Consider the following 25,411-nt stretch of genomic DNA (forward strand, 5'->3'; position numbering starts at 1 on the left):
CAAAACAATCTTGGGGAACAACACTCCATGTTGATTCAAACAGAAAGTCTGACAAGTGCCTAATCAAAAGATGAAGTTCATTAATTTTAAATTATAAATCAAGATTCCCCCACTTTGTTTCCATTTCTTTGGATGTATTGGTTTTCCTCTTGTTTTCAAACAGCAGCACACCTATGCTACAGTCAACTTTTATTTATTTTATGCCCAATGTTCCTTTGGCTCTGGAAGATTAAAGTCTCTCTCATCTGAACACAATTATTTTCCCACACTTTTGATCAAAGTCTATTAAATCTCCAAATTCTCCCAGCTCTGATTTTTAAAAAAGCCATCGTCCTGAAATATTAACTGTTACTCTCCTCATGAATGCTGCCTGACCTGCTCAGAATTGCCAACATTTTCAGGTTTAATTTTAAATTTTCTGCATGTATACTATTTAAATTGCAATGTTTTAGACTGAGAGCCAGCAAATATCAATTTGTACACTCGTAATAAGTGAACAAGGCCTCATGCAAGATGATATGAATACATGCAATACAAGCTCAAGTTTATGAAGCTTGGAATTGAGTATGCTGATTGGGAGGGTTGTAATAGTCACATCTGGAAGTTACAAAGGCACAGACCAGTCAGAACTGCAAAGCAGTTAGGTACAGATACAACACTTGTAAAACCCTTCATTCCTTGTTTCCTCTCTTTCCACCAAACAAGAAACTCTATTTTAGCAGCACTTCTGTTCCAGGTACTTCAGTTAGAGCAGGCCACAAGGAAAAGTTCCATAGTGCTTACGGTGGGATACATAAATGGCTATGATCAGCATTGCAATGCACAATGTGGATTTTCTGTAGTTCCAATTTAAATAAAAATACAGTACCATTATTAGAGACATGATCCTTTCAAAGAAATTGTTGAAAAATGGTCCCAAAATTGGCTGAGTACCTTGATAGGGACTGAATTAAAAGACACTTTTTCCATCACGGTCTAAAGTAATGGATTTGCAGAAAATGTTGCATTGGTCTGAACACAAAGATAATATACAATTTAAGAAAAAACAGAGACGAAGTACTTATTTTACATTTCATCAACATTGAGTGAAGTATTGTTAGCGAGTTTTGAGAAGATTTGTAGCTCAGGTTGATGTTCTGGATGTAAGTTTGCTTGCTGAGCTGGAAGGTTCATTTTCAGACGTTTCATCACCATTCTAGGTAACATCATCAGTGAGCCTCCAGTGAAGCACTGGTGTTATGTCCCGCTTTCTATGTGTGTGCTTAGGTTTCCTTGGGTTGGTGATGTCATTTTTGGTATCGATGTCATTTCCTGTATTGGTGATGTCATTTCCTGTTCTTTTTCTCAGAGGGTGGTAGATGGGCTCCAAATCAATGTGTTTGTTGATGGAGTTCCGGTTGGAATGCCATGCTTCTAGGAATTCTCGTGCATGTCTCTGTTTGGCTTGTTCTAGGATGGATGTGTTGTCCCAGTCAAAGTGGTGTCCTTCCTCATCTGTGTGTAAGGATACGAGTGATAGTGGGTCATGTCGTTTTGTGGCTAGTTGATGTTCATGTATCCTGGTAGCTAGCTTTCTGCCAGTTTGTCCAATGTAGTGTTTGTCACAGTTCTTGCAAGGTATTTTGTAACTGATGTTCATTTTGCTTGTTGTCTGTCTAGGGTCTTTTAAGTTCATTAGCTCCTGTTTTAGTGTGTTGGTGGGTTTGTGGGCTATTATGATACCAAGAGGTCCGAGTAGTCTGGCAGTCATTTCGGAAATGTCTTTGATGTAGGGGAGAGTGGTTATGGTTTCTGGGCACATTTTGTCTGTTTGTTTGGGTTTGTTGCTGAGAAATCGGCGGACTGTGTTCATTGGGTACCCATTCTTTTTGAATACGCTGTATAGGTGATTTTCTTCTGCTCTTCATAGTTCCTCTGTGCTGCAGTGTGTGGTGGCTCTTTGAAATAATGCTCTAATGCAGCTTTGTTTGTGGGTGTTGGGATGGTTATGAAGTATTGTTGAAGAGGAATTAATTTATTTTAATTCTTCTCATCCAAAACACTTCAAGTGGTTCAAGAGGAGTAAGGGCTTGACTTCACTGTCCTACTTAAACAGCTTACAGTAACTTTCAATTCCTATTGCAAACACCATCATGTTATTTCAAAATGTTCTATGTTCAACTAAATCTCAATTCCAACTCATCAGCTGGTTAAACTGACTATTGCCAAATAATTCAAAAGGGTCAAGGAGCTATAGAGATCAATCCAGAAAGGGACAATGTTCCTTACAGTACCACTGGCAGACACCAACTTCAGCACTGTATGCAGAATAACAATATAGCAAGAAACATACTGTAGACCAACTACAGACCTGATCTATAAATTTAGCAGATGTGGCAGCATCTCTGGAGAGAAAGCAGACACCAATGTTTTGGGTCCAGTGATTCTTCTGACAAATCTGTAGAGTTTCTCAAGCAATTATTGTTCTTTTGCCAAATTTTTAGCATCTGCAGTTCTTTATTTATAATTGGGCACAATCTATTGTGCATCATTTTTTAAACTGTATTTTTAAACTGGTAATTTGGCACAATCCAATTTTAAAAAGGCTTACAGCTGCAGTTATCTAAGGAAGGACATGCTGATTTAGGAGAAGGTTTAGAAGAATCATTGGGGGATGAAGTGCATGTCAAAAGCAGTTGAGGACTCCAGATCTGTAATTTGGAGTTTAGAAGGATGGCAAGGTGTGCGGGTGTGGGGGGGGGGGGGGGGGGGGGGCTAGAATCTGATTGAAGCTTACAGGATATAGAGGTGCCTAGATAGAGTGGACATGGAGAAGCTCTTTCCTTCCTCAGTGAGACTAGGATCCAATGGCACAGCCTCAGAGTGAAGGGACGTCCCCTTAGAATTGAGATGGGGAGGAACTTCTTCAGGCAGAGGGTGGTGAATCTGTGTAACTCATTGCCATAGAAGATTATAGATGACAAGTCATCGAGTGTATTTAAGACAGAAATAGTTAGGTTCTTGATTTGTAGGGGGAATCAAAGGTTACAGGGAGAAGACAGAAGAATGGGGTTAAGACACAGATCAGCCATGTTGGAGCAGACTTGATGGGCTAAATGCCCTAATTATGCTCCTTAATATATTATAATCTTCTCACTTTCCCACCTACTCCATGGCCCTCTAATAGCTGGCCTATGCCATCATGTTAATCAGTTTTCTCGTCCTCTACCTTTTGCCTAGTTCGATTACATTTCTTGGGCATTGGAAAGGAAAAGGGCACAAAGGTAGGTAAGTCTGAGTTGAGTCAAAAGGTGGAAAGCCTAGAGCTAGATCCCAGGACCAGGTGCAGTTTATAAATCCAAAGTAATTGTGGAATGAGGGCTCAGCAGAACTTGAGGAGGTAGATGACGTGTAAACATTATGTAATCTTCGGTCCTTTCAGTTGTAGCCTCTCTAATGGTGGCAAGTACAATCATCTCTTTTGAAGTGGGGCTGCCCCCTGCCAGCTAAGTGCTGCTGCCTCCGATTATGTGCCAAAAAAAATAGAGGTGACCAAAGTAACACCAAGTGTTGTGATGTACCTATCATAGTTGAATGGTAGGCAGTGACAGCAAGCTGAGAGGTGAATCTGTGAATAATTTTTAGATAAAGATTGCTGTAGGTGAGTGAAGATAGAGTGGCAATTTGAACAGTATCAAGTTATTCACATATAAGGAAGTGGTATTTGAAGGTAAGTTCATTGACCTTGAGGCATCCTTAAATATTTTGATATTGTTTCACCTGGTCCTGCTGTAACACTGCTTGGTGGATGCAAAAGATCCCATACTATTTTCATTTTAAAAAATGAGTTTGTGTGGTCCCTATCCAATCCCCAGTGGGCAACACTACTTGATGATCGAGCACAAAATTCATACTGAATATGGGAGTATTCAGCACCTCATGACAAAATAAATTCTTGTATTGTGTCTTTCACCACCTCGATATATCAAAGAACCTTCAACAGCGGTCATTGTACTTTTAAACAGTAGGAAATAAGGCAGCCAGGACATGGAAGAGAAATCTCTTGGTATTCTTAGAAGTAGTGTTGGAAGATTTCTTTTCATTTACATGAAAGAATAGAAAAGGTCTAGCATCAATGCCATGCATCAAAAACTCTGCCTCAGACAAAGGGATCAACTCGAGGTTTCAGATCAGTGAGTGCTTAGCTTTATACATGATGGTGCTTTACTTGACATGGAACTTTTAATGTTGGCACTAGTTGGTTTTATTATTCTGTTTTCCAGCTAAAATATTTCATCTCAATGAAGAAAGAGAGAATTGATTTGACACAGAGTTGAACTAACAGAAAATTTAAATGATTCAGCTTGATATCAGGTACATGCTAATTCAGCTCCCTCATAATATCACACTCAGATCTCTTCCGAGCAAATTGCCAAATTTCAAAGAAGTAACCACATTTTTCAATTTGACATGAAGTTTTAAACACTAATGCAATCTAATGAATTGCACTGCACCACCAAAAGCTCAAACCTCAAATGTTGCCAGCTACTGCAAACTAGATTGTATTCTCAGTTCTCTGGGGCAGGTACTGAACTTTCATTTCCTGACTTAGTTATGAGAATATTACCCACTGATCCAAGACAGATATCTAACTAATTGATGGAAGTACTGTTTTAAGGCTAATCTGCATGGATTAATTGTCCAGCGCAGAGACTTAAGTTGGCAAAAAATAATCAAGGAGAATTCCATTAAGGATTATCTTTCTTATTCCCTTCTCAGAGGGTGCAATCAATGTTTCGGTCATGAATCTTGACTATGCAGAAAAACAGAAATGTTACGCTATAATCTAGATCACTCAGTCAGCAGCTGAACCATAAGGACCAAGATGATCCAAATTCAACTGTCATAGCAAAATAGGTCAAATATTGACAGCTACTGGTCTGTACTAAAAGCCCATCTGTGTAAGTGTCATTTTTTGAACATTTGAGCGTGTGTACATAAATATGCACGAGTGTGTGTATGGATCATTCAGCTCGAGTGTAATACCTTCTATCAAGTTGAGTCGTGTATTGACACAATCTAACAAGTCGTACACTAATAGCCAATTGGACATAGCACTGGGACCCATAGGAGGTGTAAAGCGGGAAAAAGGTAAAACAGCATGGAAAGTAAAACTCAGCCACAAGGGCACAGAAGTTCCAATTAACAAAATACTGTGACACAACTGGCATCAGCTCATTTGCCATGAGAATGCTTTTTTTTTTAAGAAAAGCACAAGCTGCATTTATTTGTGCTGAAACGTTAGGGAGAGCACATGTGCAAATACAATGTCAGAACTTATGATTGTTTAGTAAGCAAGGAACATTTTCAATGCTTATCTATTTCCTATAACTGAACATAATATTTTCTTAGATAGTAGGAACTGCAGATGCTACAGAATCTGAGATAACAAGGCGTAGAGCTGGATGAACACAGCAGGCCAAGCAGCATCAGAGGAGCAGGAAGGCTGATATTTCTGGCCTAGATACTTTTCTGAAGGAGGGTCTAGGCCCGAAGGTCAGCCTTCCTGATCCTCTGATGCTGCATGGCCTGCTGTGTTCATCCAGCTTTACACCTTGTTATCTATAATATTTTCTTTGCAAGTTTATGTCTTGTAATTGTCTCTTACAATAAAGTCAGTTAATGAGGGAAAGGTTCCCAACTAATCAGGTTGAAACCATGTCCATCCAAATAACAGCAGACCCAAGATGCTTACAAGTGACAGGTGGATTTTTTTCTCCTTTCACAATCAATTAATCTTCTTAACTGTGAAGTTTTACCATTAGTTTAAAAAAAATCACATTTCCAAAACAAAAAGTGAGCTATCAATAATCTTAGGATTAAGAGTTCTATTATCTACCCTCTGAGCTAGCCAAGCTTTATAGGAACTCTGAACGACTTGATCATTTCTTTAAATACATCACAGTTATTTACTTATAAAACAACTGCCCATGATGCGGAGGCTTGGGGACCGCTTTGCAGAACACCTCCGCTCAGTTCGCAACAAACAACTGCACCTCCCAGTCGCAAACCATTTCCACTCCCCCTCCCATTCTTTAGATGACATGTCCATCATGGGCCTCCTGCACTGCCACAATGATGCCACATGTAGGTTGCAGGAACAGCAACTCATATTCCGCCTGGGAACCCTGCAGCCTAATGGTATCAATGTGGACTTCACCAGTTTCAAAATCTCCCCTTCCCCCACCGCATCCCTAAACCAGCCCAGTTCGTCCCCTCCCCCCACAGCACCACACAACCAGCCCAGCTCTTCCCCTCCACCCACTGCATCCCAAAACCAGTCCAACCTGTCTCTGCCTCCCTAACCTGTTCTTCCTCTCACCCATCCCTTCCTCCCACCCCAAGCCGCACCCCCATCTACCTACTAACCTCATCCCACCTCCTTGACCTGTTCGTCTTCCCTGGACTGACCTATCCCCTCCCCACCTATACTCTCTCCACCTATCTTCTTTTCTCTCCATCTTCGGTCCGTCTCCCCCTCTCTCCCTATTTATTCCAGAACCCTCACCCCCATCCCCCTCTCTGATGAAGGGTCTAGGCCCGAAACGTCAGCTTTTGTGCTCCTGAGATGCTGCTTGGCCTGCTGTGTTCATCCAGCCTCACATTTTATTATATTAGGCAAGAAGATTCAAGCATTTTGGGTTTCAAGTGATAGAGACTGAAAAAATGTTACATTATTAATTTGCTTAATATTGTCTCAATGCACTGATAGTAGTTATGTTGCGACATTGTAGTTAAACAGACCTTCTTGCAGTGTCACATTGGCCTGGGAGCAAAACAGCACAATCCACCACTTCAGTGATAGAATCTCTACATACTGTTGGTCACAGTATGGGCCAAAAGCTACTGCAGAACTGCGCCTGACATCTTTCTAGTCAGCAGCAGGGGTCTGTGTTTAAAGCACCAAAATATTATTCATATTTGATAATGTCATTACCAACACAAGTTTAAAAATGACTCTCCCCACTAAAAATCATACAGTTATGATAACCTCCCTATTGAGAAACAGAAGAGAGTACAGCAGACAGACAGAAAGGCATGCTGATGCCAATCTTCCAAATGTTATCTTCATTCCCAGGTTTTATTTGAATTCAACAAGCCCAAACATGGAATCATCTCTGAAAACTACAAGGCATTTTGCATCATAAACAAGGGAACATTTTGCTCCTGATAACAGAGTTATCAACTCTGAAAAACAAGCTGATGACCTAAGGAACAAGTTGTCATATGCCAGGCTAAATATTTTGAATTAGGTTTATAAAATTAAAAGAAAGTGTCTGTGAGTTGGCCAGCTATTTCCCACTTTGCATTTCAGGAATTTAGAAATGGCCCTCAAGTCTCAAAACATTGGAATTATTCCCAACTTCTGTCATCTTTTTCTTTAAACATTTCCCATTTTAGTTGGGGTCCCCAGAGTTGCTAGTTGATCACGCTTTTCCATCTCCTCCTGAGTCATGCATTTCTCTTCCAATCCCAGTACATTCCCATCTCCCCATTTGCTATTAGGTCACCCTCCTCCTCTTATTAATAGTCCCTCTGCATTACTGGTCTTAGCATGTTTCCTCCCTCAGAAACTGCATACCATTTCAATCTTTTCCTAGCTTGTTTATTCATCAATGCCCAAATGTACTTCAGAGATAATGGGAACTGCAGATGCTGGAGAATTCCAAGATAATAAAATGTGAGGCTGGATGAACACAGCAGGCCAAGCAGCATCTCAGGAGCAGAAAAGCTCTGGGAGGGAGGAGGGTAACTTCTTCAGGTTAGGCATGCCTAAATGTACTTCTTCCTGATTTTGTCTTTTGTCACTATCCAAATGTTTGTTAAATATCCTGTCATTGTTTCCCTCTTCTTGATGCTGTCCAAATTTCTGTACCACATAACACCAATCTCCCAACTCTGATTATATTGCAAGTGTAGGAAGTAAATTGCAGTAGTTTTATTTCATCAAATATAGAAGCACTGTGGCACTGAATGTTGGAGAGAGTTACTCTGGAGATACTTGTGCTTCTTAGATCATTCTTCATCATTTCAAGTCCTTCCCAGATTTTTAGACTTGATCTCTCTCATTTGAGACAAATAATGAACTGGATCATTTTCCAAGTTACGTCTTTCAGAATATCCTTGTACTGTTAAGTTTTTTTAAAAAAAATTAATTTCTAATGTGATTGAGCTAATCATGTTAAAATTACTTCTTCAGTTTTACTTTATTCTAATTGAATTTGACATGTATGTGGCGTTGAGGTAAAGATTCTTGACTATTACGATAAACTTCATGGAAGGCTGCACGATCAATTATTTTACATCAAGGTGCCTTCAGTATCAATATCAGGGGTTAAAATAGCTATGGCCCATGGTGAACGTGAATCAACTGGGATACAAAAACATTTCTAAAAAGGGTAAATTGTAAAAGTTACTGCAAACCAAATAATGCAAAGTAGTATAACCAAGGCGATGGAAGAGGGTTAATAGGGTAAATCTCAACCCTCAAAAACTGGTGAATTTGACTCAAATGGAAGGCTATATATTTAAAATACAGCTATAGATTGCTTTTAGGATAATTTCATAGAACAGCTCATTCTGGAACCAACAAGAGAGCAGGCCACAGCGCAACAGCACTGTGTAACATGATAGGATCAATTTGCGGCCTCAAGGCAACAGTATCTCTTGGTAGCAGTAATCAATTGAATTTTATATTCAACTTGCAAGAGAGAAGTGGGGGTCCATGGCTAGAATTTCCATCTTAAATAAGGGCAACTATGAGGGCATGAAAGTACAAATGATTAAAATGAGCTGGCAAATCCAATTAAGAAATAGGAGAGTAGAGGTACATGACAGACATTTGAAAGGATATTTAAATATACGCAAAATATACATATTCCAATAAGCAAAACAATTCAAGGCTCAGACTCTACCCATGATTAACTAAGAAGTTAAACACCGTATCAAAGAAAGAAAATACATAGAACTATGGGAAGATACATGGCAGGTCAGAACAACTGTGGATCGTCATGACAATCTGACAACATATTGCGCCTCCTAGGCACACACCCTACTGGAGCGGCAGTAGAATGAAACCCACCAAATATGCTGCGAAACTTGAAGGGGAACTACCGATGGTGTGGCTCTCATGCACAAACTGCCCTTGTTCTTTTATGAGTAGAAATCACAATTTTGGAAGTAGCCTTGGGGAGCTGCCACAGTGCAATTTGTTAATACTGCATATTATTAATACTCCAGACCATAAATGGAGGGAGCAAATGTTTACATGGTGGCTGGAACACAAGTTTATTAATCTTGCAAGTTGAACCTCAAATGTTAAAGCTGTGCCCATTAGGTAAAAAGAGTTTTCCATCATACTCCAGGCTTATCCTGTGTAGATGTTAGACAGGCTTTGGAAAATCAGGAGGGGAGTTACTTGCTGTGAAATTCCCAGTCTTTGACCTCCTTTAAGCTAATATTTATTTGGCAGGTCCAGTTGAGTTTCTGGTCAATGCTGATTCCCACCAACTAGCTTTCCCAAACCGCATCAACAAGAGCAACTGGTTCACAAACTGCAAATTATCTCAGTTACAGGTTAAAAGTCACAGCTTACAGTAACTAGTGAGCAAAAATACTCTGGCTTTCTTCAGGCATTAAGTACTTTTGAGAGCGAGTGATTGAGTGAGAGAAAAAGAGAGAGAGGGGGAGAGAGACTACCTCCATTTATAGAGGCCAGAAGCCTTCTGGCCATATTATTTGCTCTTACAAGCCGTTCACCTGCCTATGCTCACAATAAATACCTACAAACTTGCTATGGATAGTACTGCAACCCCTTTCACAATCCTTGTTTCTTTTTTCAAAACAGGTGTTTTCCAATTTAAATCCACAATCAAAAATGCAGAAAAATAAGAAGATCGAGTTTTTACACCACTCTTTTCCAATCAACTGCTCACTTCCCAGTTACTATTCATATTAAATGTTGAAGGCCATTAACCTATCAGTTTATCATTCTGTCTTTTATTTTAGATTTCCAGCTCCCACAGTATTTTTGCTTTGATTTTTTTTAAGAAAGTATACCCTCTGCAGACAGTTGAACTTGGCATCAATTGTTTGAATGCACCATTTCGTTTTCTTTTAAAAAAGCAAGGGCAGTTTTTCTTTCAAAAATCAGGCATTTAAGAAAATCTTCCATTCATAAAATATTATTTGGGGATGCTTCCTATTTTAGCTCCTCCCCACAACAAATACTAAGGTTAGAACTCACCATATTGAGTTTGCATTCAGATTAAAGTTCAATCTTGCATTGAATACCACAACAGCATTCAAAATAATCTAAATCACTCATGCTTTTATCACAGATGATGATTTCAGGACACCTCAAATTCTCACACTTTACTTTAACCCTAGAATAATAGCCAGATATAACAACAAAAAGTCTGTGAATTAGCACTGATGAGCTGAAGAGCCAGTGCATGTTTCACAAATCAATTCACTTTTCCATCAAGTCAGGATCTGCTGCAGTCTTGCCTTGTTTTGCTTACAACTCACGGAGGCTTTGCTCTTGCATTTGGTACTCTTAGAACAGCTGTCAGAGTGCAAACAAAAATTCCGCCCCCACCCTTCCCCAATCCCCACAGCAGGAATCTTGCCATGCTCGAATTGCTGACTGGTCGACTACTGTAATGCTACTGCAGCATTACAGTTTTGTGCAAACACATTCATTTCCATACTGCGAACATAACCTTAAAACCTTAAAAAGGCACAAACATTTATCTAAATGTCTGATAGTGTGTGTGTTCTGGAATACACTATCAACATTAGAAACAGATTATAAATTATGAAAGAATTGTTTTCAGTGAAAGCTGATAAAGAACTGTTTAGACTGTGTTGCATTGTAGCCGACACAAGTATAGATCAAGATAATTGGAAAAGAATGGATACCTTTCAATCCCATCACCCTTCTTAGTTTAACAACCACTTGTATTTAGATATAACCATCTACAGCACAAGTTTAAAATTAAATTTTTCTATAAAGGCTGCCAAAAAAAATTCAGAAGAATCAATCATATGCTGTTTGGAAATAAAGCAAGAATTATTGCATAATAAATTTCTGGCTAACAATGGTTAAATCATAAAGACCAGCACTGAGGAATTACCAGAATCCAGAATGAAGAAAATGAGGCAGCTCTCACCCACTGTGTTTCTGCAAAGGAATTATTTCAGGTACATTAATTATTTTTTGAGTTTGAATGACTTATTTTGTCACTTGCATTTTCAGTGAATAATACAGTAGAATCTAGTGAAAGACTTCAACTATTGCCACAATCTGGCGCTATATTGGACAGTTTAACAAAAAAAGAGTAAAAAAAAAACTGAAATACAGTGTATCTTCATTCCATGAGTCAGCTCACCAATGACATCTGTGCCACTATCCCTGGCTCCGCTGCCACCTCGATAACATGGGAGGTGCCCCCTACAGGCATACAACACTGTTGCTACTGTAGCCATCACCTTGCCAATGCCTGGAATCCCTATTCTGCACCAAACACAGCCAAGATACCCTGGCTCCAATATCAGGCCAGGCTGCCAGCATACCAAAGTCCCATTCTGTCACCCTCCAAGATGTTGCTTTGCCGTTGCTGCAATTTTGAAGAGTCTGCTGTCGCCACCTCTGATCACCAGAAGCTTTGCCACCACTGCCACTGCCAGTCCCAAATGCTAGGACGACATCCTGGCTGCCGCCACCTCCAATCACCAGGAGGTTCCATGTCTACCATCACTACCCCCAACTGCCAGGAGGCTGCCACCATTCTGCACATAGCCCACTCTCGCTGCTGCACCAATGCTGCCAACTAACCCACCAAAGAAAAAAACAAAAAAAAGGGAAAAGGCAAGAGAAAAAGCCAATAAAATGCAGAGAATGCAGATGGGAGCAGGTCAGCTCCAGGCAACACCTTGCATGCAGTCTTGCTACCCAACCACCATGTTGGATTTTAAGTATTAGCCTCAGCTCAGTGGCAGCACTTGTCTGAGTTAGATAGATTCAAGGTATGCCTCGAGACTCGAGCACATAATCCAGGGAGGCATTCTAATGTAGTACTGTAGGAACTGCTGCACAGAGATGTCATCCTTCAGATAAGATGTTAAATAAAATCCTACTTGCTCTCCCAGGTGGCTACAGAGTCTGTTGGCCTGTGAAGCTTGGTGGTGGCAAGGTGTTGGCTGGTGTAGGTCAGAGCAGGCCTCTGGTGGCAGCACAGTGTGGGCTGGTGTAGCCCAGAGCAGGCCCATGGCAGCAACATGGCATGGGTTGGTGTAGCCCTGAGCGGGCCCCTGGAGGCAGCACAGCATGGGCTGGTGTAGCCTGGATCAGATCCCGAGCAGTGGCATGGTGTGGGCTGATGTAGCACGGAGTGGGATTGTAGCAGCAAAGAAGGAAACATTGGACTCTTTCTTTTTCTTTCTCTTAGTTCATTTTCTTCATTTTTATTTTACGTTAATGTCAGTGGCATCATACATGGTGACAGTACACAATTTTCACTATATTTTATGTTGAATACACGTGACAAAAAATGATTTGATAGGTAAACAATTTCAGGTTGACTTTAGGTACTATTTTAAATAAGAGTTCTTCCTGGTGTCTGACCAATACTGATCTCCAAACAAACATAAGTAAAACAGATTAGCCAATTATCTTTTTTTTTCCAAGAACTTGCAGCATGCAGACTGGACAGTGTTTTATGCATTAGAACTAACTACATTTTAATAATACTTCATTGCTATATTTAAAATTAAAGACATCATAGTCCTCCCAGGCCATAAGGTTGCTTTCTCATTAGTGAAAGACAATTGGCAGTGGGAGGGTTTAAGAGGGACCTTCATGGTAACCTTAGCTTGTGTGGTACTGAACCTACTCTGTTGGTATTACTCTTCATTGCAAGCCAGCCATCCAGGCAACTGAGCTGACCAATCACCTAAATTTGTACTGCTGTCAGTGCATTTTACCCACTTTATCTAAGGAGCTGGGTCAGAACTCTTCAAAACATAGCATATTCTAAGCATAACTCATCAAGCGTTTCAATATCAGGACACAGTTTTTCGTTAATATATTGGAGTCTGTAATGTAAACAGAGTTAAGGATCATGACACTGACACCCTTGTGGTGACAAACACTTTCTGAAAGCAGATCTGTGCAATATTTTTACATTAAGAATCGTGCTCAGTAAGGACAGGGGCTCAGAAAAGGAGTCATTAGGGCAACATTTCAAAGTTTGTTCTTTCTTGCCTGCACACACACATAATTGACCCTACTTTAGATTAAAATAATGTTAATATTGACAACTTGTGATACAAATCCTAATGCTTCATTTTATAAGTTCTCCACCAAGTGAGGCAATGTGACTAAAAACTGTCTTTTGCAAAACGTCTGAGAATAAATTCAAAATTAGCAAATAAGTTCAAGTCACTTGTGGCTTAGATGTTGATACAGAAGGACTCAGAATCTACACATACTCCACCAGACAGTTTGGATTTTCATTCATGGGAATCTAGAACAACTGTGAATTGTGGCAAATCAAGGGAAGAAAACAGAACACCTCCATCCATGTACATACGTCAAGTGAACTAAACATATATTGCCACTATGCCCATGCCAATAGCTGAAGTAGAATTACAGGTCTTGCACACAAAAATTCTTAAGGCAGTTATATGTCAGTAATACCGTTAAAGTGTAAACAAACTGTCAATCTTAAACTTCCATCACTGGACGTTGATACCTGAAACTTTAAGCCCATTTTTAGTCCACAATAAAGGACACTGTGGACCTAATACAACGGCCTTGAACAAGATCTTTTTCCTCGGGTAGGAGACACCAAAATTAGAAGGTATACATTAAAAGGTCAGAGGAGAAAGATTTAGAAGGGACCTAATGGATAACTTTCGCAAGGGTAGCGTGTACACGAAATGAGCTGCCAGAGGATGTGGTAGAGGCTGGTACAATTACAACATTTAAAAGGCATCTGAATGGGTATGAATAGGAAGGGTTCAGATGCATATGGGTCAAATGCCAGCAAATGGGACTAGATTAATTTAGGTTATTTGGTTGGCATGGACAAGTTGGACCAAAGGGTCTATTTCTGTGCTGTAAACTCTGACTGCTGTGATCACCAGACAAGCAACCTACGTGGAATATACAAAACTGGTTGCTTTGGAAGTACAATTTTAATCAAGAAGCACTGAAACTCTGATATTTCAAGAAGTTTACTTGTCTTACTCACATTTCCATGATAACTTCACATTGTCGGAGATGCAAGGTTACCAGGACGTGTGCAGTTTGAAAATTACGATGGAACTAGGCTAGGAACATACAAACAAAGCCATATTTCACCAGCAAACAGAGAATCACGGAGAAACTCAGCAGGTCTGACTGCATCAGTGGACAGTGAAACAGAAGTAATGCTTCAAATCTCAGATCAGTTCTGAAGAAGAATTCTGCATTAGATTTATTTCTAAATACTTCTAACAGAGGAGGACACACAATGCAAAATACAAAGGGGTTGCTCACAATGGAAAAACAGAAAAAAAAAGTGTAAGTGGTTGTAAATTAAGGAGTGAAAGGAAGAGTACTACTAAATTCACTACTAAATTGAAAGCAAGTCCTCTCTACTAAATCGAAAGTAAAGAGAATACAGAAAGGCAGCGAGGTTGTTTGGGAGAGCATAAAAAATAGAGACAAAACATCACGTGGTCAAGTTATTGAATTCAACATTGAGATGTTGAGCATCTTTCTCATACTCCAAAAACTTTAATTAATTGGCACTTTCATTTTGATCCAGTTAACTACATTTCAATTAAAATGGGATAGCTGTATGCTTGAAAAAACACTTGTGCTGATCAACTGAGAGGGGCTCCAAAAGACAAGCTATTTATCCTTTCTCATCTAGTTGTAACAATAGTCTGTCCTGCTTCAAAACTTCAGACCTTTGATGGTCTTGAATGGAAATCTTTCTGCAAGCCATTATTTGAAACAGACAAGAACAGAAACTGACACCTTACAGAACCAATAGTAACCATGTACCCAAGTAAAGAGAAATTTAATGAGTGGCATTGCCAAGCATTCAATGGCACCCTTGAGTGGTTATACACCACGTACTTGAGATGACTTAACATGATAAAGACAACGTTCCTCATCACAGCCACACTGATATTCTATTGACACACTTCAAGCTCTTATGACTCTGGAGACAGAGAAGGCAGCAAAATGTTGGAATGTAGCACTGATTTCATTCTGTGAAAATGTATTCCAAATAAAATCTAAGCAGCATGTCGTATGTTAAAATATTGCTCCCATTAGTGATGAATCTCTCAATACAAGGATTCAAAGGTCAAAGCAACCCTGTAGCAACAACTTGGAAAGGCATTCTCTGCTCTTGCAGAAATCAGTTGAGTTATTCTGGCTAAAAACAAGACTAATGTTCTGAAAAGGAAATTATCTACAACAGCAATCACAGCTCGCATCAATAATGTTTTAAAATGTGAAAAAGAACAGGAACAAGCCAATCACACAGGAAAGTTATGGAAGAAGAGGATTTTCATATCAATAATATTAAAGAAAAAGGCAAACGACCTGAGGAAATACATGGAATGGCCTGGCATTGCAACAAAACTGTTGCTAGGAATTTAATGGAGCACAATATTGAGCATGCGGAAGCCTTTACACTACATCCAACTTAAGTGTGAAGCAAACATCCAGCATTACAATTATTGATATTGTTCTTTCAAACTTACCTTGTGCTTCAAGAGAGCACGTTAAACTATACAATAGGTACTACACATTAGACATTTGTCACCAGTTTTCTTAAGTGGAACGAAATGGCGAATATGGCTATTACATGAGAAGCATATTGAACATGGGGTGACGTTAAAGTATTAAAAGCTCTGGTACAAAATTTCTGTCTGGCATGTACCAACATTAGGAAAGAACAAACCTATATACAGAAACTAATTCAAAACATCCCAAGGCACTTCTCAATTGATTCATTTTGAAGAAGTTACTTTGACGGGGAAACGTGGAAGCAAATTTGTGCAAAAAGAGAGACTTGACCAGTTAATGATTGCTTTGGCAGTGTTTGATTGACGAGAATGATTGATGAGAACGATTGACCAAGACCTTTGTGTTTTTTGACACTCTTTGGTTAAAGGGGGAATGTTGGTGAAAAACTCTCTGCTTCTCTTCAGTGTCACGAGTTAAAACAGGCAGGCATTGACCTCAGTTTACAACTCATCTGAGCAACAGCACTAACCAACAGCAAAGTCACCCTCAGCACTGCACTAAAATTTTATACTTTCTGTTTAAGCCCTACTTCACAACAAGGTGTGCGTTAGCTTCCCCAATCTTAGTAAGAATTCATCTCAAAGACAAAGTATTAATTGTCCTATCATACAAACTGTAAAACAATCAAGAATATTAGTTAAGGGATGATTCTCTTATAAATTGAAGTAACACTTATTTATTTCAGAGCATCAACTTAGACATCTGAAAGCGTTAACTGAATATTAATTAGGTGTTTTATTTTAATTCAAGTGTTGCAATTAGTGATTCACCTTTGGCCACATACATAGTAATGGATTGTTAGTGTTGAATGGGCCTTGAGGGACACAATAAGTAAAGCATTTATGAGACAGTACAAGAACGCAGAGCTGGGCAGAGAAATGGCAGATGGAGTTCAACCTGAATAAATGCGAAGTGATGCATTTTGGAAGGTCGAACTTAAAGGCTGAATATACGATTAAAGGCAGGATTCTTGGCAGTGTGGAGGAACAGCAGGATCTTGGTGTTCAAGTGCATAGCTCCCTCAAAGTTGCCACCCAGGTGGATAAGGTTGTTAAGAAAGCATATGGTGTTTTGGCTTTCATTAACAGGGGGAAACGAGTTTAAGAGCCGCGAGGTTATGCTGCAGCTCTACAAAACCCTGGTGAGACCACACTTGGAATATTGTGTCCAGTTCTGGTCGCCCTATTATAGGAAAGATGTGGAGGCTTTGGAGAGGGTGCAAGGGAGGTTTACCAGGATACTGCCTGGACTGGAGGGCCTGTCTTACGAGGAGAGGTTGACTGAGCTCGGACTTTTCTCTCTGGAGAGAAGAAGGAGGAAGAGAGGTGACCTGATCGAGGTGTGCAAGGTAATGAGAGGCGTGGATAGAGTCAATAGCCAGAGACTTTTCCCCAGGGCAGGATTGACTGCCACGAGGGGTCATAGTTTTAAAGTATTAGGAGGAAGGTGTAGAGGAGACGTCAGAGGGAGGTTCTTCACCCAGAGAGTGGTGAGCGCATGGAATACTTTGCCAGTGGGAGTCGTGGAAGCAGAGTCATTAGTGACATTTAAGCGATTGCTGGACATGCACATGGACAGCAGTGAATTGAGGGGAGTGTAGGTTAGGTTATTTTATTTTTGGATTAGGATTATTCCACGGCACAACACTGTGGGCCGAAGGGCCTGTACTGTGCTGTACTATTCTATGTTCTAAGCCTGCACGACTAAAAAGGCTAGGCTCCAGTTGTAACTTTCACCACCATTTGTCAGGAGTTCCAATATCCAGAAAAGAAATTTGAATTGGTTGTAACATTCTTGCCTGCCACAAGTATTTCCTTAAAGTACTGGACACTATAGATTCAAGGCAATCAATTTACTCAAAATGCTGCATGAAATTCTTACAAGAAATATTGTACCCCATGTTAGTGCACCCAAGTAATCCAAAAAGGTCAAGTCTAGTTTATAACTAATACTATCTGAACTTTTAGGTCATTTTCATCTCAGTTTTTCTCCTCATTCCAATGTTTAACTCCTGTAGAACATGCGTGTGATGAAACATTTAACTTATTCATGTGATCTTTCCTCACATATGTGCCTAAACACTAACTGTTAGTGGGCTGTTCAACACAATGGGCGTTAAAATATTCTCACAGGTTTTCAGATTTCAGCCATGGGTAGTGCTTAGTTTTTATTCTTGGGGTGCACATTGCATCAACAAGAATGAACTTGTTGCAAATAGGAAGGTAACAATGGCACTAACCAACATCCAAGTCATCTTCAGCACTTCCTATGGCAAAAGTGTCAGTAATGTGAGGACAAAGTTTGAGGCTAATTCGCATAAAAATCCAAAGGCAGAAAGAGGGGACTTCATTCGTCACACCGTGAGGTAAGGTTTAGAATACACTACCTGCAAGTTGTGGATTCAATAATTACTTCTAATGGGAAGTTTTTATTCATTGCTGATGGATGAGATTTGAGCATTTCTTATTGCCAATTACTATCGGTCCTTGAGAAGGTGGATAATATACTTCTTCAGAAAGGAGAAATTTCAGGGTGACAGGCAGTGTAGAGAAGTGAAACTAAGGAGGTAGCACTTTCAAAAAGCCACAAGAGAAATAATGGACCAAATAGCCTTTTCTGTGCTTTATGCTTCCATGAATATGAGTGTTATCAACTACTCATCAACCTGAAATTGGCTTTTATCCTGCATGAGTTGGCAGAGGAATAATAAACAACTGAAAACTGTAGAATCAGCAGGCACACAGTGAGAGATATACATCATGGAAACAGACCCCTCATTACAACTTGTTCATGCCGACCAGATATCCTAAATTAATCTGGACCCATTTGCCAGCACTTTGGCCCACATCCCTCTAAACCCTTTCTTTTCATGTGTGCATCCAGATGCCTCTTAAATGTTGAAATCGTACCAGCCTCCTCCACTTCCTCGTTCCATGTGTGTCATCCTCTGCATGAAAGTTTCCCCTTATGTCCCTTTTGTATCTTCCCTTCTCACCTTAAACTTATGTGCTCTAGTTGTGGACTCACCTATCCTGGAGAAAAAACCTTAGCTATTCACCCTATCCATGCCCCTCATGATTTTATAAATCTTTATTCGGTCATCCCTCAGCCTCTGACGTTCCAGGAAAAGTAGCCCCAGCTATTCAGCCTCTCCCTATTGCTCAAACCCTTCAACACTGACAAACATCCTTACAAATCTCCTCTGAACCCTTTCAAGTTTCACATCCTTCCTATAGCAGGGAAACTCGAATCGAACGCAGTAATCTGAAAAAGTGGCCGAAACAATGTCCTGTACAGCCACAACATGACGTCCCAACTCTACACTCAATGCAACGGCCACTACCCTGTCTACCTGTGACTCCACTTTTAAGGAACTATGAACCTACGCTCTAAGGCCTCTTTTTGTTTGGCAACATTGCCTGGTACTTTACCATCTAGTCTTGCTCAGATTTGAAACAAAAAAATGCAGCACCTCATATTTATGTAAATTTAAATCCATCTGCCACTCCTCGGCACATCAGTGATTGGCCTAAGGAATCATGACTGAGCTCGTCCTTTTTATTCTTTGGCTCTGGCCATGGGGCATCTTTCTCTTCAACATCTACGCGCATCAGTTTTGCTCCAGGTTCTGTAGGAGAATGCAGATCAAAAGGGATATATTCACAATGGATTACGATTAGGAACAAAAGCACTAGCTCATGTTTCTCCTTCAGTATTTCAGAATCTAAAGCCCAACTGCAGCGCCTTCTACTTTGGTGCTGAGATCATCCAACAGAGAAAAAAAAAGGTAGACCAACATGAGGCGGGGAGAACACAGGAGGCCAGGCAGCATCTGCAGGAAAGGTGCAATCAACGCTTCAGGGATGACCCTTCTTCAAGACTCCTTTCCTCCAGATGCTGCCGGTCCCCCTGCGTTCTTCCAGCCTCCTGTTTGCCTACCTTGGATTCCAGCATCTACAGTGTTTTATTGTCCCAAAATTTGGCATTTGAATTTGGGGTTTCTCTGGTCTGTGCATTTCACCCACCGGTTCTTCACACAATAGATAGAAATTTCCAGCATATTTGTAGTGGGGAGCATTCTGAAGTAGAAGGGACTAAAGAAAAAATAACCTACAATTGCATCTCATCTGTGACATCTCAAAGCAATTCGCTGCACTTTTACAAACAAAGTTTGTTGCTGATCTGTGTAAGGAAATGTTAGGACAACAGCCAGAAGACTGGACAGACAGCAATGCTTTCGGGAAACATTTGAAAAAAAAACAGTAGAAAGTCAAAGAGATTAGAAAAGAATTTTTGTTAGTTAATGGCAACAGCTGAAGAGAAATGATAAGCACAAATGCAAGATGCTGGAACTGGAGGAGTGTAGATCTCTCTGTGGGTTATTGGGCTGAATGATACAGAATGAGGTATGGTTGAGGTTAAAAACGGTAATATGGAACTAAAATTGTTTTTGGGTAACAAAACTAAAAGCTTATTTCTAAGTTACATTGCATCTTCAGTGCAGACTTCTAAGCGATGTATGGTATTTCAAAGCCTCTCTTTAAAATCAACTTGCCAATTATTTATGAGTAGCTAAAGCATAGCTAAAATATAGATGACAAATGAATTATCCAGGTTTCGGACAGCGCTAGACACAAATACAACAGCTGTCATCTGAACATAGGAACACATGAAACAAGACCAGTCATAGACACCCTTGATCCTCAAAGTCTGCTCCACCATTCAACAAGATCACGTCTAACCATTACATGTTTCCAACTCCACATTTCAATCGACCCCAATAACCTAAGTCCTCACCTAACAAGAACCTATCCACTTTTATTTTAAAATATTCAAATCACATAGTGCCTCAGAAGGCGGTGTTGGGTAAGGCCCAAAGATGCACAACTCTTTGTAAAAGATTTCTCTTCATTGTTGTCTTGAAAAACGCAACCCCTAATTTAAAAATAAACAGCGCCCCTCAGTTCCAGACTGACACAAAAGAAACATCCTTTTCACAGTCCACTTGTCAAAACCAGTCACATCATCCCTCACTCTTCTTATATCGTGCAGAGGCAAGCCCAATCCATCTGACATAAGACAAACTGTTCATCCCAGGCACCAATGTAGTAAACTTTTTCTGAAGCATCTCCAATGCATTTCCATTCTTCCTTAACTGAGGAGACCAAAACAGCACATGGTATTCAAGACGTGGTCTTACCGACAGCCTGTGTAAGAAACTTCATATCCTTACTTTTGTGTTCAATTCATCTTTTAATAAAGGATAGCATCCCATTAGCCATCTTGATTACACACTGTACCTGCAACTCAACATTTTGTCACTCATGCACCAGAATACCTAAATCAATTTGCACCTCAAATGTATTTTATAATTTGTTGATTGGATGAGAGTGTGGCTGCAGACCTATCAGCCCTGGATCACAATGGTAGCTGGGGCTCCAACTTGACACAAAATTGGGACATTATCCAAAACTATTTTATTATTTAGTTATATAATTCACTTGTTTATGCTACCTTTTATCAGTTTGTACACTATGTTAACATTTAAAGGTCAAAAATACCTTAACTGCTTTCCAAAGACAGACCAAACATCTAATTTCTTTTTCTGCATTACAGACAGGACCAAAACTAGTTCAAGTTCAAATGAATCTAAATCTGTCAGATATTAAAGACCAAAAGTTGTTAGCACATGGCCAGCTTGAGGTAATTCAGCCTTGACGCTGGCAGTATGACAAGTGTACTGTTTTTGGCCTCTCACACATGTTGCCAATACTTCAGAAAGTTACCATAGCACAGGCCTAATTCACTAAGAACACTTCATTTCAGGTCATAAAGATGCTTGAGAAATACATATGTAAAAAGTGTGTGCATTATGTCCTGCAGAATTCTAAAAATAATTTAAATAAAATCGAGGAAATAAACAAATTTAAGTAAAATACTGCAGATGCTGGAAATTTGAAATAAAACTAGGACGCGCTGGAGAAACCCAGCAGGTCTGGCAGTATTTGTGGGAAGAGAAACAGAGGTGGTATTGAAGCTGATATGACTATTCAAGTTCTGAATTGTTGCTGATTAGTTCCAATAATATCTCCACTATTTATTTTACAAATACTTATTTCTTCATTTTCTCATTCCTGTTAGACTTTGATCCCCATTCATTCCAGAATATTTTCTGCGTCTTTGACCATGAAGAAAAACACAAACCATTTATTTACTGTCCCTATCATTTCCTTATTCCTGTAAAGCCCGTATCTTGCTAATTTTCTGTATTTTTGACTGCAGACTGAAATGGAAAAGTAACTGGTTTAACAAAAACCAAGGTCTGTTGAAGGATTGCTGCATTTTAAAAGACAACTAACCTGACACTAATTGTAAGTACTGTTTACACAGTACACAGTTAATGGAAGCTTAGTTTGCAGGTTATCGAGAGCCAAGAGGCGGGTACGAATGATGCTTTGGCTGGCAATAGAGGATTGGTCTATAGACTAGTGACCCGTTATCAGGCCTTCTTTCTGCTGACAACTATGTGATTAGCTGAACGGTTTGAGCTGTGAAAGGTTTGGGAGAAACCAGACTTTTAGAGAGTGAGCTGCTTGTGTACTACGGTAAAAAACATCTAGAGCCTGAAGACAGCTAGTTTATTTCCCCTTTCCACTTGCTTTAAGCAGACACTATTAATTGATATGGTAAAGATCTTTATAAAAAGTGGGAACCTGTTGTCCTGAGCCACCTGTGAAATGGTGAAAATATCTAGAGATTGACAATCAAGAACCAACGCTTTGATCAGAACAATAATCCTTTTAGCAAATGTAGTAGACAGGGGTCACGTAACTGTCTTTCCCTTCTCCTATAACACCCATTCTTTTGCATGCAGGTAGGGGGAGCAGGTGATTACAAGGGTGGTACTGTTCCAAAGTGGTAGTATTACGTCTCAATGATTCATGTTTGTTTATAGCTTTACGTGACTTATTTGTAGTGAATAAAAATTCTCATTAAGTACAGAAACCTGGTACATATGCTCTATCAACCTGCATTTAAAAGGCCTGCAAATTGCAGAATTGGCCTTTTTTGGCAAGGACATTTAAGTTGAGTGACAACCCCAGAAAGAAATGGGATCAATTTTCATTGCAATATTGTATGAAGGAGTATCATTCCACTTATAATTTTACCATGCCTTTAATTAAATCTACATTTATTTTCACTAATCACTTATAAACTAGAGGTAACAGTGTGGAGCTGGAGGAACACAGCAGGCCAGGCAGCATCTGTAGAGACAGAAACAGAGTTAATGTTCCACATTTGACGTTACTCTTTTTCACAACATTTCAAACTCTATATATTCTGCAGAAGTTAACCATTTCTCTTTCCGGATATGCTATCTAAGCTGGTTTATCCAGTTGGTAAGTTTATCTAGCATTTACTCACTCCATTTAAACTATTTCAGTGGTTGCACTCGGTCCGAAATCAGAAATCTGAGGTTCAAAACCTGTACCAGAAACTTATAGACATTAATAGAGGTTGTTTCCCCAGTACAGTGGCAGGGGCAGTCCTGTACGGTCTCATGTGTTGTTCTTCAATCAAAATTTAAATTCCGGTCCAGTTGCCTGTTTAGATGGATGTAAAAGATCAGATGAAAGTATGCAAACGATAGCAGAAACATCTCCCCAGCATCCTGGGCATATATTTTGCTCAAACAACATCAATAAATCAAATTCTGGTCTTTGTCAAGCTATAATTTGAATAGACTTTTGGTGCGCAAATTGTCTGTGCATTATTTGAATTATAGTATCCCAAAACATTTCACAACATTGTGATACTGTGAAAAGTCCAATATATATGTAAGTTGCTCTTCTCCTTTACATATACTGTAGTACATTTAAGTTGTTTGGAGAGAGGAAGAGTGTGCTATCACAACCAGATTAAATACTTTGGAACAGAGAGTACATTGCACTGCAAAATGGACGTAAATGGTGCATTCTTACGTGTAATATCACAAACAAAAACAAAAACATTCTCATTCAAGCTCTTTTGTAAGAAAATTCATGAATATTTTGCGAGCTACACTGTAAATAATTCATGTTAATAAGGATCAATAGATGGTGATGCATGTCATTACGTTAGCATGAAATTTCACCCAGTACTGCATAAACTAAAATCTCAGCTTCAAGACTCATGGATTGTCTTAATTTTCTGTAACAACTACAGATGGAAATAAGTGAATCTTTGGTTTCAGTTCACTTCACTTTGCATCAGATGAGAGTAGCATTTACAATGCAGAGCCATCCAGGGTTATGCTAGCATTGCTTTTGCACATAACGCGCAGCGCCAGACAAGTGCTGCGTTATTGTCTGTGACCTCGTGATTTACTTCTGCACAGTCAGCACCGAGATCACAACTGCTTTCAAATTCCAACATAAACTCTACACTGCAAAGTTGTTTCAATGCAGATTGCAATGCAGATTTATGCTTGAAAGGTTGGAGAGCTTGTTAAATTATAATTAGATCAAGTCATGAAGAGATATGATTACTTCTCCACCCACAACAAATGAATTTGGCTTCAATTGACATAGGACAACCAGCTGCATTACACCGGTTGCTCACAGGAATCCCTGGATCAATTTTAGTCATCAACTTTTGAGCAAGATATTTTTTCTCCCCAAAATCAATATTGTCTCTTCATTAACACTAACAACATTGCATTCATGCTCCATGGATTTTCTGAAAATGTAATAGAATTTTGTAACAAGTTACCGTTATAGCTTTCTTACTATTAGAAGGCTACAATACATTAGTTAATTGTTCAAGTTCCCATAATGAGGATTAAATAGCTGACATTAGCTTATGAGGATTGAAGATGTCAGTCATGTGGAGAAGCTGTGATTAGTCTTTTTAGATCATGGAAGATTATGAAGAAATTGAACAGAATTTGCAAAATGATGCTGGTTTCCATTGGTATCAGGATCACTATTAAAAATAGTGACTGGGGGCATTTTTAAAAATCAATTGGTTTGTGGGATGTGGGCATCATTGGGCTGCTGATCCCAAATTGCCCTGGAGGTGGTGAGGATAAGCTGCCTTTTTCAGACGTCAGGATGTAGGCACATTCACCGTGCTGTTAGGAAAAGAGATTAAGAATTTGGACACAGCAGTAGTAATTCCAAGTCAAGATGGTGTGTGGCCTCCAATAGAATTTTATAGAAGATGCTGTTACCATGCCTCTGCTGCCCTTATTCTTCTCAGTAGCAGGGGTAGAATGTTTGGAAGTTGCTATGGAAGGAGCTTTGAATTACAGCAGTATAGATAGACTGGAGAGTTGGGCAGATAAATGGCAGGTGGAGCTCAATCTGGGCAAATGCGAGGTCATGCATTTTGGAAGATCAAATTCAAGTGCAAACTATACAGTATATGGAAAAGTCCTAGGGAAAATTGATGAACAGAGAGATCTGGCTGTTCAGGTCCATTGTTCCCTGAAGGTGACAATGCAAGTCAATAGGGTGGTCAAGAAGGCATATGGTATGCTTTCCTTCATCGGACGGGGTATTGAGTACAAGAGTTGGC

General features: G+C 39.6%; 1 protein-coding gene across 4 annotated transcripts in view; it reads right to left on the reverse strand.

The window, feature by feature from the left end:
• pacs2 (phosphofurin acidic cluster sorting protein 2) overlaps positions 1–25,411 on the reverse strand; it is a 244,083-nt gene that overhangs the window by 135,487 nt on the left and 83,185 nt on the right. Inside the window, exon 2 of one of the 4 annotated variants that reach the window (XM_059649290.1) lies at positions 19,326–19,481. The exons of the other annotated variants lie outside the window; for them this stretch is intronic. Within the exon in view, the coding sequence (XP_059505273.1) occupies positions 19,326–19,330 (5 nt within the window). The 5' untranslated portion in view covers positions 19,331–19,481. The remainder of the gene's footprint in view (positions 1–19,325; positions 19,482–25,411) is intronic. 4 annotated transcript variants of the gene reach the window in all.

Source organism: Stegostoma tigrinum, chromosome 10, assembly GCF_030684315.1.
Source record: "Stegostoma tigrinum isolate sSteTig4 chromosome 10, sSteTig4.hap1, whole genome shotgun sequence".
Taxonomy (NCBI): domain Eukaryota; kingdom Metazoa; phylum Chordata; class Chondrichthyes; order Orectolobiformes; family Stegostomatidae; genus Stegostoma; species Stegostoma tigrinum.